The sequence below is a fragment of the Cololabis saira genome, chromosome 9, assembly GCF_033807715.1.
Source record: "Cololabis saira isolate AMF1-May2022 chromosome 9, fColSai1.1, whole genome shotgun sequence".
In the NCBI taxonomy this organism is placed as follows: Eukaryota; Metazoa; Chordata; class Actinopteri; order Beloniformes; family Belonidae; genus Cololabis; species Cololabis saira.
In genome coordinates, this window is record NC_084595.1 from 7,305,312 (window position 1) to 7,320,201 (window position 14,890).

General features: G+C 40.5%; 1 protein-coding gene across 1 annotated transcript in view; it reads right to left on the reverse strand.

Annotated features, from left to right (window-relative positions):
- fbrsl1 (fibrosin-like 1) overlaps positions 1-14,320 on the reverse strand; it is a 32,812-nt gene extending 18,492 nt beyond the window's left edge. The window contains exons 1-4 of the mRNA XM_061730370.1: positions 13,904-14,320; positions 9,712-9,971; positions 5,057-5,313; positions 45-95 (exon numbers count right to left, since the gene is read on the reverse strand). Of these exons, the coding sequence (XP_061586354.1) occupies positions 45-95; positions 5,057-5,313; positions 9,712-9,805 (402 nt within the window). The 5' untranslated portion in view covers positions 9,806-9,971; positions 13,904-14,320. The remainder of the gene's footprint in view (positions 1-44; positions 96-5,056; positions 5,314-9,711; positions 9,972-13,903) is intronic.
- Between the last annotated feature and the right edge of the window lie 570 nt (positions 14,321-14,890).

A 14,890-nucleotide genomic window follows, 5' to 3' on the forward strand; every position in this document is an offset into this window, starting at 1 on the left:
GCAAAAAAAAACATATTCACGTCAGAGAGAGAAATGAGACTCACATTTGAATGTCTGATGAATGGATTGTCCAGTTTGGGGGTGTATTTGTCGAACTGGGGGAGAAAAAGAGAGAGAAGGATTAGAAAAGAAAACCCCTTCATGTCCAAGCTTTCAATCAAATGTGTCATTACGTTTGCATTTTGGAAAAGTAAAACAATGATCAACATCTGTAAGTGGTCACGAGCAGAGAGAGCCAGGATAATGAGCTCTGGGCTAAGGCAGCTAGCTTGCACCGGTCACGGTTTTGGTTAGACAGCATGGTGAGACCGGCACGTATATAAATTACTCAGGACACGACGGTCCCGGCGGACCGCCGGGGTGAAGATAGCACACATGATTCTCCAATTGAGCGTGCATTCGTTGGGCGTGGGTGCCCCGGCTCAGGCACAACATCTTAAAACCAGACCAGTTGGTTCTGTTCATTGGCAAATTTGCAGAAAACTTGATTCTAATTACTTCTGACTTTTTTCTAAAACAAAACAAAACAAAAGAATAACAAAAAAACACCAAGCTGCAATTGTACAGACGGGGAGGGAAAACACGGAGGCACACAGCTCGTTTTCATAGTTAGAAAAACAGACTTTAAAATGAGATTTAAAAGCGTGGACAGAATATATGAACAGTGTGAGCGTGGCCTGTTTTATTGGACTGAAGCTGAAACCGAGGGCCTTTTTCACCAGGTTTGGGGGCTAATTTAGTACAGATCAGCGTGAAACTGACACCGCCTTCCCGCGGCGAGCCCGAGCTCTGTGGCAGGAGCTTTGTGCCTATCGGAGTGGCTCAAACTGGAATTTGTTATAAAAACTGTGTGGTTATATTAAAAATGTTTCCGATCCCGAGCCCCGAACGCATGTGAATTCAGTCGGCGAAGCAGAAGCAGAAGAGGGAGAGACGGAGCAGAAAAAAGTTGGCGAGCGCATGAATGGGGACTTTGTACGCATGTTTGCAAGCCAACACCGGCTCTCCCTTTTGGAAAAGTGCTAATTAAAAGTGACACCAGCTTATTGCTAGTCCACAAATACACAAACCATTTGCAGGTACTTTTTACAAGTGTTTTCACAAAGCTTTCTTGGCAGGCACAGATGTTTTGGGTTTACTTAAAAAATGGGAGAAGAGAAAAAAATGGATGTGTGTGAATCAGAATCTGTGTGCGAGCCGTGCGGCGTAGCGGGTGCAGGGCGGCGTAGCGGGTGCAGGGCGGCGTAGCGGGTGCGGCGCGGCGTAGCGGCCGGGCTCCTGCTGGAGCTCCTGCTGGAGCGGCATCGTTGGCGCTGGGGTCACGGGCCCCTCTCACATCCCCGCACAAAAAAACAGCCCCAGCAACAGCGGCGGCCCCGTCGGCCCCGTCGGTGGGCGATAATGGGCTCGTATAAAAGACAGACGGCCTGTTGAGAGGAAACGCCAAGCTGGCTTCCGAACTCATTAAACAGCTCTTCTGCATTTCTGAAGGCGCAGCCTGTTTAATGTCTGACACTGGGAAAAGGATTCCGGCTGCTTTACGACATTGTAAAAAGGTTTTTTTTTTTTTAAAAAAGGGGGAAAAAACACAAAGTCTTGCCTTCATAGTTTATAGTAGCTGTCACGGTTTTTATTGTGAACAGCTTTGACTAATTAAAGTTTAATATTTCATCTTATAACCGTTAAAAGATAGCCCCCTTGTCCAAAGACACGGCGAGGGGGCAAAGGTGCCGTCATTCACTGCTGCCATTTGGCGAGCCAGCTGCTTTGAGGGTGTAGAGCCATAAACAAATGTAGAGGCTTCATAATTTCATTAATTACAGCCATTAGCCGAGGGCTGTTACATAGCTGAAAATGACACAAGGTATCAAGAGAGCGGGAGAAAATAAAAAGTTAGAGAGAGCGGGAGAGAGAGGTAACACAGCGGGGAAATACTAGATCTGCCTTTTCATGTCAAAACAGTAAAAAAAACAACAACAACCACAGCATCATCATCATTATTACTCGTGTTTTTTAAGCAAAAGAAAGGCAGGATTGTCACTGAAGGGCAGGAGGGAGAGGATAAGGTGCAGGTTAAGTCAACAACAACAGAAACGACAGAGGAGGAAATTCACATTGGTCTCAAATCCGAACTGAAACAGCTGAACAAAAGACGGGGAGGGAGGGGGGTTTGGGAACATCACAGGCCAAAATCCTAATATGCCAGATTTGGAAGGAAAAAAAAACGTGGAAAATCGCTTTTTCATCTTCAAAGAGATGTCTATGTACTGTACATAATTCCTACCATGCCAGGAATGAACGGCAGAGCCGATAACGGCATATGTGTTGGCTCGCGAGCCGTTTCCATTCTCATCTGAGACCGTTTCATAAATACCACAGCTTTGATTTCTAATGTACAGGATGGGGGTAATCTTGGAGACGGGCCTTAATGGTACCACGGGCTCTTAAACAGAGGTCACGACATGATGGATTAGATCTATTAGACTAATGCCAAAAAGCTACAAATGGGGACCCCGTCTGAAACAACTGCCACAGATTGCTGTGCAATTGAAATGATGGATGAACGGTCATAATCTTTTTTTTTTTTTTTTTTCCTTACTGTGCTAATCTGAGAACTGTCGATCTCGGACAAACCCCTCACCCATTTGGACGGCAGTCAAAGCCCCGGAATGAATTAGAAACATTATGAAAACAGTTTTACAGTGATGTCATCCCCCACTTTTATCTGCAGTGAAGTCATTTTAAACGACTGCAAAAGCTTTGAATTTGTCATTGTAAAGGATGGTTGCAGTTAGGCCGTGTGCACGCACACACTCACACACAAAAGACACAAATATGTAATCTGCAGGAATGCACACACACACACTTGCACACAAAGATCTGTGTGATGGCTCCTTTGTTGTTTTCTTTTTTTGAATAGGCAAATAAAAAAAATATTAAACACATCCATATGCAAACAACTGCAAAAACGCCTTCAGGCAATTCCACTTTTTGATCATCAGAAAACAATGAACAGCAGAAAAACTATGTGAAAGTTAAGGGGAATATTTTGCAAGAAATTTAGAAAACTGGCCTATTGACATGCAGAAATGAATTGGAAAAATAGCTTTTATACAAATGTTTCCATATGCATGAAGCGATCCCACTGTGGATGGAAGACGTTACACTGCATGCAAGCACAGAAACAGTATATATTTGGTTAGGTCAGAAACAAACCTGACCAGCAAACTAACATGTATCTCTACAGAGTTATGGACACACTAGTGTGAGTTTTTGGGAAAGGGGAGGTGACAGGAAGTGGGGCCATATTTCCTAAGGTGTAACAAAAGTAATTCTCCTTGAAGAATAGTATGAAAACCAAACAAAAACAAAAGACAAATTCTAGTGATGCACCGATTGTTCGGTAACCGAAATTGTTCGGCCGAAAATGGCAAAAAAAACACTTTCGGTGTTCGGTGGAATGAGTGGGAAAAAAACTGAACAATTAATAACGGCGTTGTAACGGCGGGAATTTATCCTTCTTTCTTTCTTTCTTTCTTTCTTTCTTTCTTTCTTTCTTTCTTTCTTTCTTTCTTTCTTTCTTTCTTTCTTTCTTTCTTTCTTTCTTTCTTTCAGGCTCATTTCCTTCCTTCCTTCCTTCCTTCCTTCCTTCCTTCCTTCCTTCCTTCCTTCCTTCCTTCCTTCCTTCCTTCCTTCCTTCCTTCCTTCCTTCCTTCCTTCCTTCCTTCCTTCCTTCCTTCCTTCCTTCCTTCCTTCCTTCCTTCCTTCCTTCCTTCCTTCCTTCACATACGTTGTGCGTGGATTTAACGCAGGACCATAAATCAGCTTTACACAAAAACGTCATCAACGGGAATTTATCGTTTTTACCGCGAGATGACAAATTCTTACCGTGAGGAATTTTTTTGACGGTACATCGTGAACGGTAAAATATCGCCCATTCCTAGTTGTAATATAAGGAAATAGACTGGCCGCTTCCGTAAAAGCTGCGCACCACAAACATAAATCGTTGGCCAACCAAAAAGTAACCACATAAGAATTTTACCTAACATTCACCAGGAGGTGGAACCAAAACAACATAATGCTGGGAAATTAAAAAATGTTCAGTTTTTTATGTTCAATAAATATTTTCTACCTTGTAATTTTGTAAAAGATTTTTTTCTTTGAAAAGCATGCCCAAATCAAATTTATTTGATTTATGCAATGGTGAAAAAATTGGCAAAATTGGCAAAAACTGCGAAGAACCATGTTCGGTATTGTTCGGTATTTGGCCAAGTGTTTATTATTATTTTCGGTTTCGGTGGCCGATACCTGCCATTGCTGAAAATTAAAGATACGCTGCAAATAAAAAAAACGCTTTGCAAATAAAAAAAACGCTTTGCAAATAAAATAAACGCTGCAAATAAAAAAAAACGACGCAAATAAAAAAGCCACAACGGAAGTGAATTACCGGGGACTATTTTTGCTGATGCACCAGTGTTTTTTTCGTGAGAGGAAAAGAAGAAGAAGAGGACGTAAGTGAAAAGGAAGAAATAAGAAGCGCGAGGAATAAGAAGAACGAATGAGAAAATAAGTGAAAAGGTTAGTGTTCAACGTCGCTACGTGTCATTTTTAATGTGCAGCACCGGTGCATCGGCAAAAATAGTCCCCGGTAATTCACTTCCGTTGTGGCTTTTTTATTTGCGTCATTTTTTTATTTTATTTGCAGCTGGGTTTCTTTTATTTGCAGCTTTTATTTTATTTGCTAAGCGTTTTATTTTATTTGCAGCGGCGTTTGTTTCTGTTTGCAGCGTTACTTTTATTTTCAGCAATGGCGGGTCTCGGCCACTGTAGTTTCGGCCACAAATTTTCATTTCGGTGCATCACTAACAAATTCCAACTTAATAAGTCATTGTCTTGAAATCGCTGGGGTTTCTGCTGCTACGGGACATACTGTATTTGGTGCATTTGGGGGATAAAGAAAAAACAAGGGAGGAGTTGACTGAAGAGAAGATCGGAGGGGGCGGCAGGTGAGTTGGTGGGAAGTCACGGGAGCTGGTGGTTTTTTACTTATCCTCACATTTCTGGCTTGGGTACGCACCATGGGGGGTGCGGTGGGCGGGGTGAGGATGGCGGCCGGGGGCAGACTGGCGGGGAAGGGCGTGAAGGTGTGCTGGTGGGTGTGTTGGTGCTGGTGCATGTGCTGGTGTTGGTGAAACTCGGCCCTCAGGAGAGACACGGGGGCCAGCGGCGAGGCGGAGGACGGCCCCCGGCCGCCGCGCTCTGAGCTCTGAACCAGGAAGCGGTTGTTCAGCTCCTGCCTCAGGAGGTCATGCTCTGCAAGAAAGGAGAGCGAGGGGAAAAACCAAAAAAAAAACAAAACAAAAAAAAAAAAGAAAGAAAAAAGGGGTTGGGGGAGGGAAGGGGGAGGAGGATACAAGAAAAAAAAAAAGGCACGGGCGCCCAGTCAGTCTTCACAACAAGGGTAGAAGAAAGAAATATTCACCTGGCATTCTCTGTTTCTCCAGCTCATGCTGTGAGGGTTTTCTACGTGGGGACTCATTGGTGGCGGTAAGAGAGTTGCCTGTGACAATGTGCCAATCAGAATCCCCGAATGAGGCTGGCAATACATGATTGGTTGGTTGAATGATATCAACAGGCTGGTATCTAAAGACAAGAGAGAACCAAGAGTCATCCCAGAAGAAAACACACACACACACTCTCGCCCTCTATATGAAAGTCAGTACTTATTACATATATTGGAGAAACCATCACCACTGGAGACATTGCTTTTATTTTCTGCTTTTTACAATAGAGTATAACATTGAAATTACATTGTTGCACCTGTCATTGAACTGGTTAACATTGAATATGTTGTTGGTATGTGAGAACCAGTACTGGAGTTGAGGAGGGATGAGGGGGGACGGCATCCCCCCCTGAAATAAAAACGGTCCAAATCCTTCCCCCTGTAAAACTGCCATCCCCCCTTTCCATCCCTTATGTCATTTCATCAATGAATGTGGTTTTACTGCTATTTCAACATTTAGAGTCATCACCAGAAAAATAACACCAGAAAAATAACTTTTTTGACAATTTTCACCTGTTTCAAGCAAATTTTCACTTGAAATAAGTAGAAAAATCTGCCAGTGGAACAAGATTTATCTTCTTATTACAAGCAAAAAAATCTTGTTCCACTGGCAGATTTTTCTACTTATTTCAAGTGAAAATCTACTTGAAACAGGTGAAAATTGTTGTTTTTTCCAGTGATGAGTCTTGTTTTAAGTGTAATGAGATTTTTTTACTGAAATGAGACATTTTAACTAGAAATAAGACAAATATTCTTGTTAAGATTTTGAGTTTTTGCAGTGATCCATTTTACTTATCCTGTGAAGGACAGAGTCATATTGATAAGTTCAGAAAAGTGTTTTTTATTGTTGTGTTTTGATGTATTTGATGTAAGCCCAGTGGATATTTAAAGCTTACAGAAGGCTGCATTTAACTGCTGCTATGTCATTCCTGCAGTATTTCTGCAGGTGTTTTGGTCAGTGCTATTATTTGTAATATATTATATTATTTGTAATCAGCACAAATTATCTGTCCCCATATGATAAAATCCACCATCCCCCCTGATTTTTTTTGACAACTCGAGTACTGGTGAGAACACACCTCTGGCCGTGGGAGCCTAACATGTTTAAATGGCAAAAGTTTCTGCTCTCCGTGTCTGAAAACGTCTCCAGCTGGGACGGCTGTCCACTAAGTTAGCTGACATTTCCCAACGACTCATTCCAGCCTCTTACACGCACCTCAGGGCCCTTTTAGCATTTTAATAAATGCACTCCATTGATTTACGGAGCCCTCTACCAGCTGCCCAAAGGTTACTATTGGCATTAGATAACAATGTCTTTGTTATTAGTCCTTCAACTGCTCACTGGTGTTTACTTGAGATCATTCAAAAGAATTCTTCAAACTACAGATGACGTCCTTTGAGAGTTATTTTATATTCATGTCCCTCATTTGGTTATGGGCTGTAAAATATTAAGTTTATAATGCTTCCGTGATGGACACGAACATGTTGATCTCAAGTTCACCGTGCAAAGTGGAAAACTATGGAGAACTGATTTAACGTAATGAGAGAATACTGGAAGCAAATCTTTTCAATGTGACGCAAAGCTAAAACCAAATGTGGCTTTGGTTCATAACAAAGGGATCTTGTACTTCATACTGAAGTAAAAATAAATAGATAAATGAAAAAAGAAGAAAAGAAAGTCTGTCATGGAGAGACCAAGAGTAAATCTAAGATGATTTGGATACTTGTAATAAAAATGTAATAAACAAGCACTTACCAGAGAAGCAAAGCCACACATGAACATTTGACTAGTCCATATAGTGCATTTATAAGGATTTTAAGTTGCTGTCCAGTTTCAATACACTGGTTTGGCACATGTGAACATAGTAACATGATTACTAGGGGTGTAACGATACACTAATCTCACGATACGGTACGATACACGATTTTGAGGTCACGATAACGATACGATATTATAGCAGTATTTTTTTAACAACCTTGAACGAGGAACATATGACTAGAAAAAAATGTCTTTTATTTGAAAGACACAAAATACAAAACAATGCTGTGCGTTTGCCCTATTGTTACGGTTTGTAATGCTTTATAACTGTTTAAGTTTTAAAGAGAAAGCCAGGCCAACCATTTTCCACAAACTGAACTAAAAGTAAATGTCAGGTTTGCATTATGCATCTTCAGTTTCATACAAGTAACAATATTTTGCCACAACTAAAATTAAATAAATAAATAAAAGTAAATAAATACATACAATTTTACATCATAAAACAGATTGATTCATGCTCACCTTATAAGTGTAAGAGGAGATTTATTTTTGTTAAGAAGGTTATTTTGGTAATTCAGGGTTCATTATTTTATAAATATATTCTTTATATTCTGATGTAAATCAGGGACTATAATGACACTAGTCAGTTTATCTGTAGTGATTAGTCTGTTTTAGATTGGGCGGAGTGATACGCCACAGTACGGCACTAGGTGCTGTGTTGATGTTCTAAAATCCTACACTGTTGAGGGACATTAAAGTACACTGGAACTCAGCAGAAGTTGTCCCCGTGTTTATCCTACTCACCACCCCAAAAAGGTTTAATTTAATAAGGTAAGGCTTAACTCTACACCAGACTTACATAAGTAAAAGTTCAGAGCTCAAAACGTGACCGCAAAACAGTACTAGTTTCTTCTGAGCGGAGGAAGATTTTGGTCCGCGGGTCGAGGCGCGGTCGTTACTAGTCAACACAATAGATTAATATTAATAACCCAATATCACGATACAGTTTGTCACCTCCACGACACGTATCGTGACGTTTTTGTATCGCGAAATTTCGTGGCACGATATATTGTTACACCCCTAATGTCTTGTAATCATCTTGCAAGTTGAGTGGAGCTCAACATGAAACACATTGCAGAGTATGAGGTAGGGCTGGGCGATATATCGAGATTTTAATATATATCGATATATTTTCAAACGCGATATGGTACGAGACAATATCGTTTATATCGATTATTAAAAAAAATAAAAAATAAAATAAAAATGTAATACATTTTTTTTTTTTTTATGATTTTGATATAGCTTATTTTGTGACAAATTGACTTGAATGTTTTATTTGAGATTTGCACAAATGTTTTGTTATTTGCACAACTATCAACCTCAGTTGAAAAGTCTGCCTGTTACTGTCTACATTGTATTAATTGCACAGTGTATTTTAATGTAATTGTTATGCAGGAAAGGGATATTTGTTTTATTTTATTCAAGAAGCATTTTTATTCTATATATGCAGGCAGTTTATTTTTACTTCATTTGTTTTATACATTTTGATATTGTGCAGACCTCTGTTAATAAAGGAACCTGTGTGACATTTGGCACGAAGCTTTGTATTAAAACTGACTGTTTTTTTAAGGGTTTGCCTCAGAAAAAATGAAGCTAACAGAGATGCTAACAGAGATGCTAACAGAGATGCTATGCTATAATGCTTTGGGGGAAACCCCAATTATGTCACAGAAAAAATATCGATATATATATCGAGTATCGCCGTTCAGCTAGAACGGGGGTCGGCAACCCGCGGCTCTAGAGCCGCATGCGGCTCTTTAGCGCCGCCCTAGTGGCTCCTGGAGCATTTAAAAAAAAACGTTTGACCTTTTTTCCCTTTTTTTCTTCTTTATTTCCTTTTTTTCTTTTTCTTCTTTTTCCTTTTTTTCTTCCTTTTTCCCTTCCTTTTTAATCTCGACATTTAGATTTTTTTCTCAACATTTCGACTTTTTTCTCGAGATTGAACTTCAACATTAATCTCGACATTTCGACTTTTTTCTCCAAATTTAGATTTTTTTTCTCGACCTTTCGACTTTTTTCTCAACATTTCCACTTTTTTCTCGAAGTGCATAATGAAAAAAAAAATCTTCCCCCAGTTATAACTAATATAGCTACATGCAACATGTGTTGCCTTCATTCTAAGGCTGATACAAGACTTTTCATTTTTTGCGGCTCCAGACATATTTGTTTTTTGTGTTTTTGGTCCAATATGGCTCTTTCGACATTTTGGTTTTGGTCCATATCGCCCAGCCCTAGTATGAGGTGGCCAGTAAAGTGCAAAAACTACAGAAAAGGAGCAGCGTCTGATCGGGTGCGTCTGAGGTCGGTGTCTGCGGTGGCGAGGCGTTACCTGGGTAGGGGGTGCCGCCAGGATGTCCTGGCACCACTAAGCTGTTGGTCGGTAAGGTCGGTGGTGGCGGGAGTGTGGCCGGGGTTGCAAACATGGCCGAATGGCGTTGAGCCGGGCTCCGTAGGGAGGAATAGTGCGAGGTAGAAATATTGGCTATCGACAGAGGCAACGCAGAAGCCGGGGACGGGAGCCCGCTGAGGTGCAGGTGAGGGGACGGGGGCAAGTGCTGCTTGGAGAAACCCACGGGACTGCTGCGGTGGCTGCAGAGTTAAGGGGAGACAAAGAAGAGGAGAACTGTAAATCGTGTATTCTTTGGTATGCTGATGTGTTTTACTCTGGTTTCAATCAATCAATCAATCATTTATTTTAACTCACGACCATGATCACATGGTAACAGACTTCAACTTGATTTCAAACATACTTTTGCAAGGCTAAACATTAGTGATGCACAGATTGTTCGGTAACCGAAATTGTTCCACCGAAAATGGCAAAAAAACACTTTCGGTGTTCGGTGGAATAAGTGGGAAAAAAAACGAACAATTAATAACGGCGTAAAATAAGGAAATAGACTGACCGCTCCGTCCCGTAACGTTGCACACCACATAAATCGTTGGCCAACCAAAAACTAACCCCATAAGAATCTTACCTAACATTCACCAGGAGGTGGAACCAAAACAACATAATCCTGGGAAATTAAAATTTTTTCATTTTTTTTATGTTCAATAAATATTTTCTACCTTGTAATTTAGTAAAAGATTTTTTTCTTTGAAAAGCATGCCTAAATCAAATGTATTTCATTTATGCAATGGTGAAAAAAGTGGCAAAATAAATGAAAAACTGCTGAAGAACCATGTTCGGTATTGTTCGGTATTCGGCCAAGTGTTTATTATTATTTTCGGTTTCGGTTTCGGCCACAAATTTTCATTTCGGTGCATCACTACTAAACATAAAACAAATGTGTATTTCTGTTACAGGTGTAAAATTATGGCATGGACAAAGCAAGGAACTGAAAAGTTGCACAAGTTTATATCAGCTTAAGAAAATGTTTAAAAAAGAAAAGATAAGTGCCTGCAAAAAAGAAGGAGGAGAAAGAGAAAAAAATAGATAGAAGAGTGGTATTTTTGTTTGTTTTCTTGTTATAAATATGTGTATACATAGATTGGTGTTCAGTAAGTCAACTTAATTGTATTAACAGAGAAGGGCAGGCATCATAAGTTTTCTTCTTCCTGCTCCTTTTCTTTCATGGTGATAATATGAACTTCATGGAAATTTGTACAACATTATTAAGAATATATACCATGAATGGAATGAATGAAATGAAATGAAAAAAAAAATGGTATGGAGCAAAGAACACAAACATTTGTACATTTGTAGCAAGTGGTGGGCTGTACATGTTCAACTAAAATACTCAATTTGGCAAAATAAAAATAAAAATCATTTAAACAGAGGAAGGACATTTTTCAAAAAGGCGCTTAATTTATAAATAACATTTAACTTATAAGATTGAAGTAACAAAATCAATTTAAACATACTGTAGATGGTCGGTTTGTATAATACTTTGGTAAGTATTTTTGTCTGAGATTCATTATATTTACATTTTTACATTCAAACAAAATGTGAAACTACACATACAGAGTTATAGAACTGTGTTTATGTATTTTAGCTTTAGTTTTAACCTCTTAATCTCTATTCTGATATAGCCTTTTTATTCGGAAATGTTTTATTGATTGTATCTAATAATTCTTTCTTTTAGGTTGACTATTTTTACACCAGTCCAGGGACAGCGGATGCAAAATAGCCTTTTTTGGCTAATTCCGGCACATTTTACATTGGTTTAAATGTGTTATTAATGTGCATTGTCCCTGTAATCTAAACCTTTTAATAATAAAATAGAATCTCTGACTTCTATCCAGACCTTTATAATAATAATAATAATATAATAATACCTTCCAGTGACTTTTGGTATTATGCTGTTATTCATCCTAAAATTACAAATGGCCTGTCTTGCTTAATCTCTACATAAATATCACACGATGTTCATCCTATAGAGTTCACTCTGCCATTTTTGCAGAAATTCATCTTTCAACCTTTGCTCAACAGTTAGTTTCAACCAGTGAATGTTGTTTGACACCTCTCGTATCTCCTGGGCCGGACTAAAAACAGCTGAGGTTAAAACACGAGGACGAGGTGAACTAGTCCAGTAGAGTAGGTCTGTATATGTTCCAGCTTTGCTCAGTGAGGACGAGTTCATCTGGCAGCTTGTTATTGGAAGTTTGTGCGGTGGAAAATCAATATCCTCATGAGGACAGTCAATATCCTGTAGAATACAGAGCAGTCCGTCCAACTGCATTATATTAAATTTGGAGATTGTTGGAGGTTATTTTATCAGCGACTCCGGTAGACTAGTAGCAGTACCGGTACATTACAGAAACATCACGGCCTCAGCGAGTTCATTTCCCCCCGACCCCTCAGTGATGGACCCGTTATCTTTCCTTTATTATTACTCAAACATAGGGCTGGCGATCTATATCGAATATGTTCGATGTATCTCGGCTTCTACTCTGTGCGATGTGCAAAATGACTCTATCGTGAATATTTGAGTATACATTGTCATGCATTTGCTTTTAGCCGCGGGCATTAAATTACAGACTTTTCTCACTCTCTCGTCTCGTCTCTCCTTCTCTGGGACGTAAAACAAGCGTACCCTGTTAGATACGTCAGTCACGAGCTGTCGTGTGTGCATCACCATAGGGACCGCTCACTTCCACCCCGCTTTAACTTCAACTTTCCCAAACTCGGCCTGTTTGCGCCATGAGCTCATCCCCGCGGTTGCTACGCGCGACCGACTCTTTTCAAAGCAAACCGGTTTACTAAAGACGGGAGGGGATGTTTTCTCCTCGCACGACGCGCACGGCTCTGTGGAGAGCCGAGTGCGACACGCGCAGCCGAGCCTTTAGGCTGATTTATGGTCCTGCGTTACACCAACGCAGACCTACGGCGTAAGTGTGTGTCGCCGCGTAGCCTACGCTGTACCCTACGCCGTACCGTACGGCGTAGGTTCTGCGTGGATTTAACTTGGAACCATAATTCAGGCTTTTCTCTTCCAGAGCTGAGAAACGTCACCTAGTGTTGCTTAAACGTGGCCACATGAAATCAATCACTATCATTGAAACAAAGTCAATCAAGACTATATGACGTCATATTTCTAAAAGTAAGTGAAAGTGATGCAAAGTAAAGGAGGAGAAGATGAAACATTGCAGTCCCTGCACCTACAATTAGTCTGAATATAAAGGTGCTCTAAGGGCCCTCCTGCTCAGAGCAGCTCATCCTGGTAAAACCGGGTAAAACCAGATAAAATCAGGTAAAACCAGATAAAACCAGGTAAAACCAGGTAAAACCAGGAAAAACCAGGTAAAATCAGGTAAAACCAGGACCAGAACATGTTCTTAGCAGATGTTCTTCAGACGGGGAGTCAGAGATGCAACGTGCACTTTCTGTTTTGAAATGACACTTTTTATATTTGTGCCACTCACTGCTTAGTAACTGTTTAATAAATACAGTTTTGGTAAATTTGACTTATTCCCCCTTTTTGCATGAAAGTTTAAAATGAGCATGTAGGAGAGTGTAGTCTCAGAAAATTAGAGTCCTTTATTTTCTGTAATGCAAAAATGTCATACATTCTGGATTAATTACAAATCAACTGAAATATTGCAAGCCTTTTATTATTTTAATATTGCTGATCATGGCTTACAGCTTAAGAAAACTAGATTTTAGAATATTCTAATATATTAGAATTAGAATATTCTGGGAATCTTAATCTTAAACTGTAAGCCATAATCAGCAATATTAAAATAATAAAAGGCTTGCAATATTTCAGTTGATTTGTAATGAATCCAGAATGTATGACATTTTAGTTTTTTTTAATTGCATTACAGAAAATAAAGAACTTTATCACAATATTCTAATGTTCTGAGACAGTCCTGTATATTAATGCAGTATCAACAATAATGTTTTAATGTAGATGTATAGAATCATCATACTGGTGTGATTGTAGCATCAAAGTGTTAATTCAAGGCTAAGGCAAAATATTGAGATATATATTGTGTATCGTGACATGGCCTAAAAATACTGAGATATTAATAAAAGGCCGTATCGCCCAGCGCTAACTCAAACATGCTCTTTGACGCGTTACCTGATGTCGTGGAGACTGCTGTACTGCAGCGGGTGGTGCAGCGGGTGTCTGAGCACCGGGCGTGTGTGGTGCGGCGAGGGCGGGAGGACGCAGGGCTCGGGGTGCAGGTGTGGGTGGGGGAGGTGGGGTTGGGGGTGGGGATGGGCCTTCAGCAGGGGCGGGGTGGGGACGGGGGGCGGAGGTGGCTGCTCCTTCTTAACGCTGAGAGGAGGAGGGCTGGGGAGGCGTGACCTCGGCGGCTCTGGTGGCGCTGCTGCCGCCGCTGGCGCCGGAGAGCCCGTGGGGGCCGAAGCCGGCGTGGGGCTGGGCGCGGGAGGTGCAAACGGCACCTCGCTGTGGCTCTGCTCCTGGCTACGCTGGAGGCCTGAAACTTTAGCCGAGGTACAAAGCTTGGACTCGGGACTTTCATTCGTTGGCACACCTGAGAAGAAAAACAAAGAGCACATTTTATACTTGGCTGAAACAAAAATGAATATTTCAAAGTCAAAAACCAGAAAATCAAGTCATTTCAAGGGTGTTTTTTTGGTGCTTTTTAATCAAAAAGGTTCCGTTGTGCAACTTAGAGCCAGTTCTTTGTTTTTCAACACGCACTTACAAAGAAAACAGTTCAGAGACAGAGATGCTGATGCTACTCTGGCTCTGAAATACCGCTGGACAACATGCAAGAACTGACTATGTTCTAGGAGGGACCAGAACAGCAACATGAACACCAAAATAATGCAATAGCGGTTTACAGAGGAACCCAATGTCACCGGCTTGAGAATAATACGAATTTGAAAATGTAATAACATACAAAATTAGTCTGAAAGCAAAATTAAAGAAAATATTAAAGCTGCAAGCAGCGATGAACGGGCCCTCCACCCTTGTGCACGTTCAGGCTGCAGTGGAAGCTTGTATGACTTGATGTAGATTCTTCAGGCCTGGACATTTAGCGGATGAAACCACCCATGACTCTCTATATCAAACCATTCAAAAGTTATGGCAGAA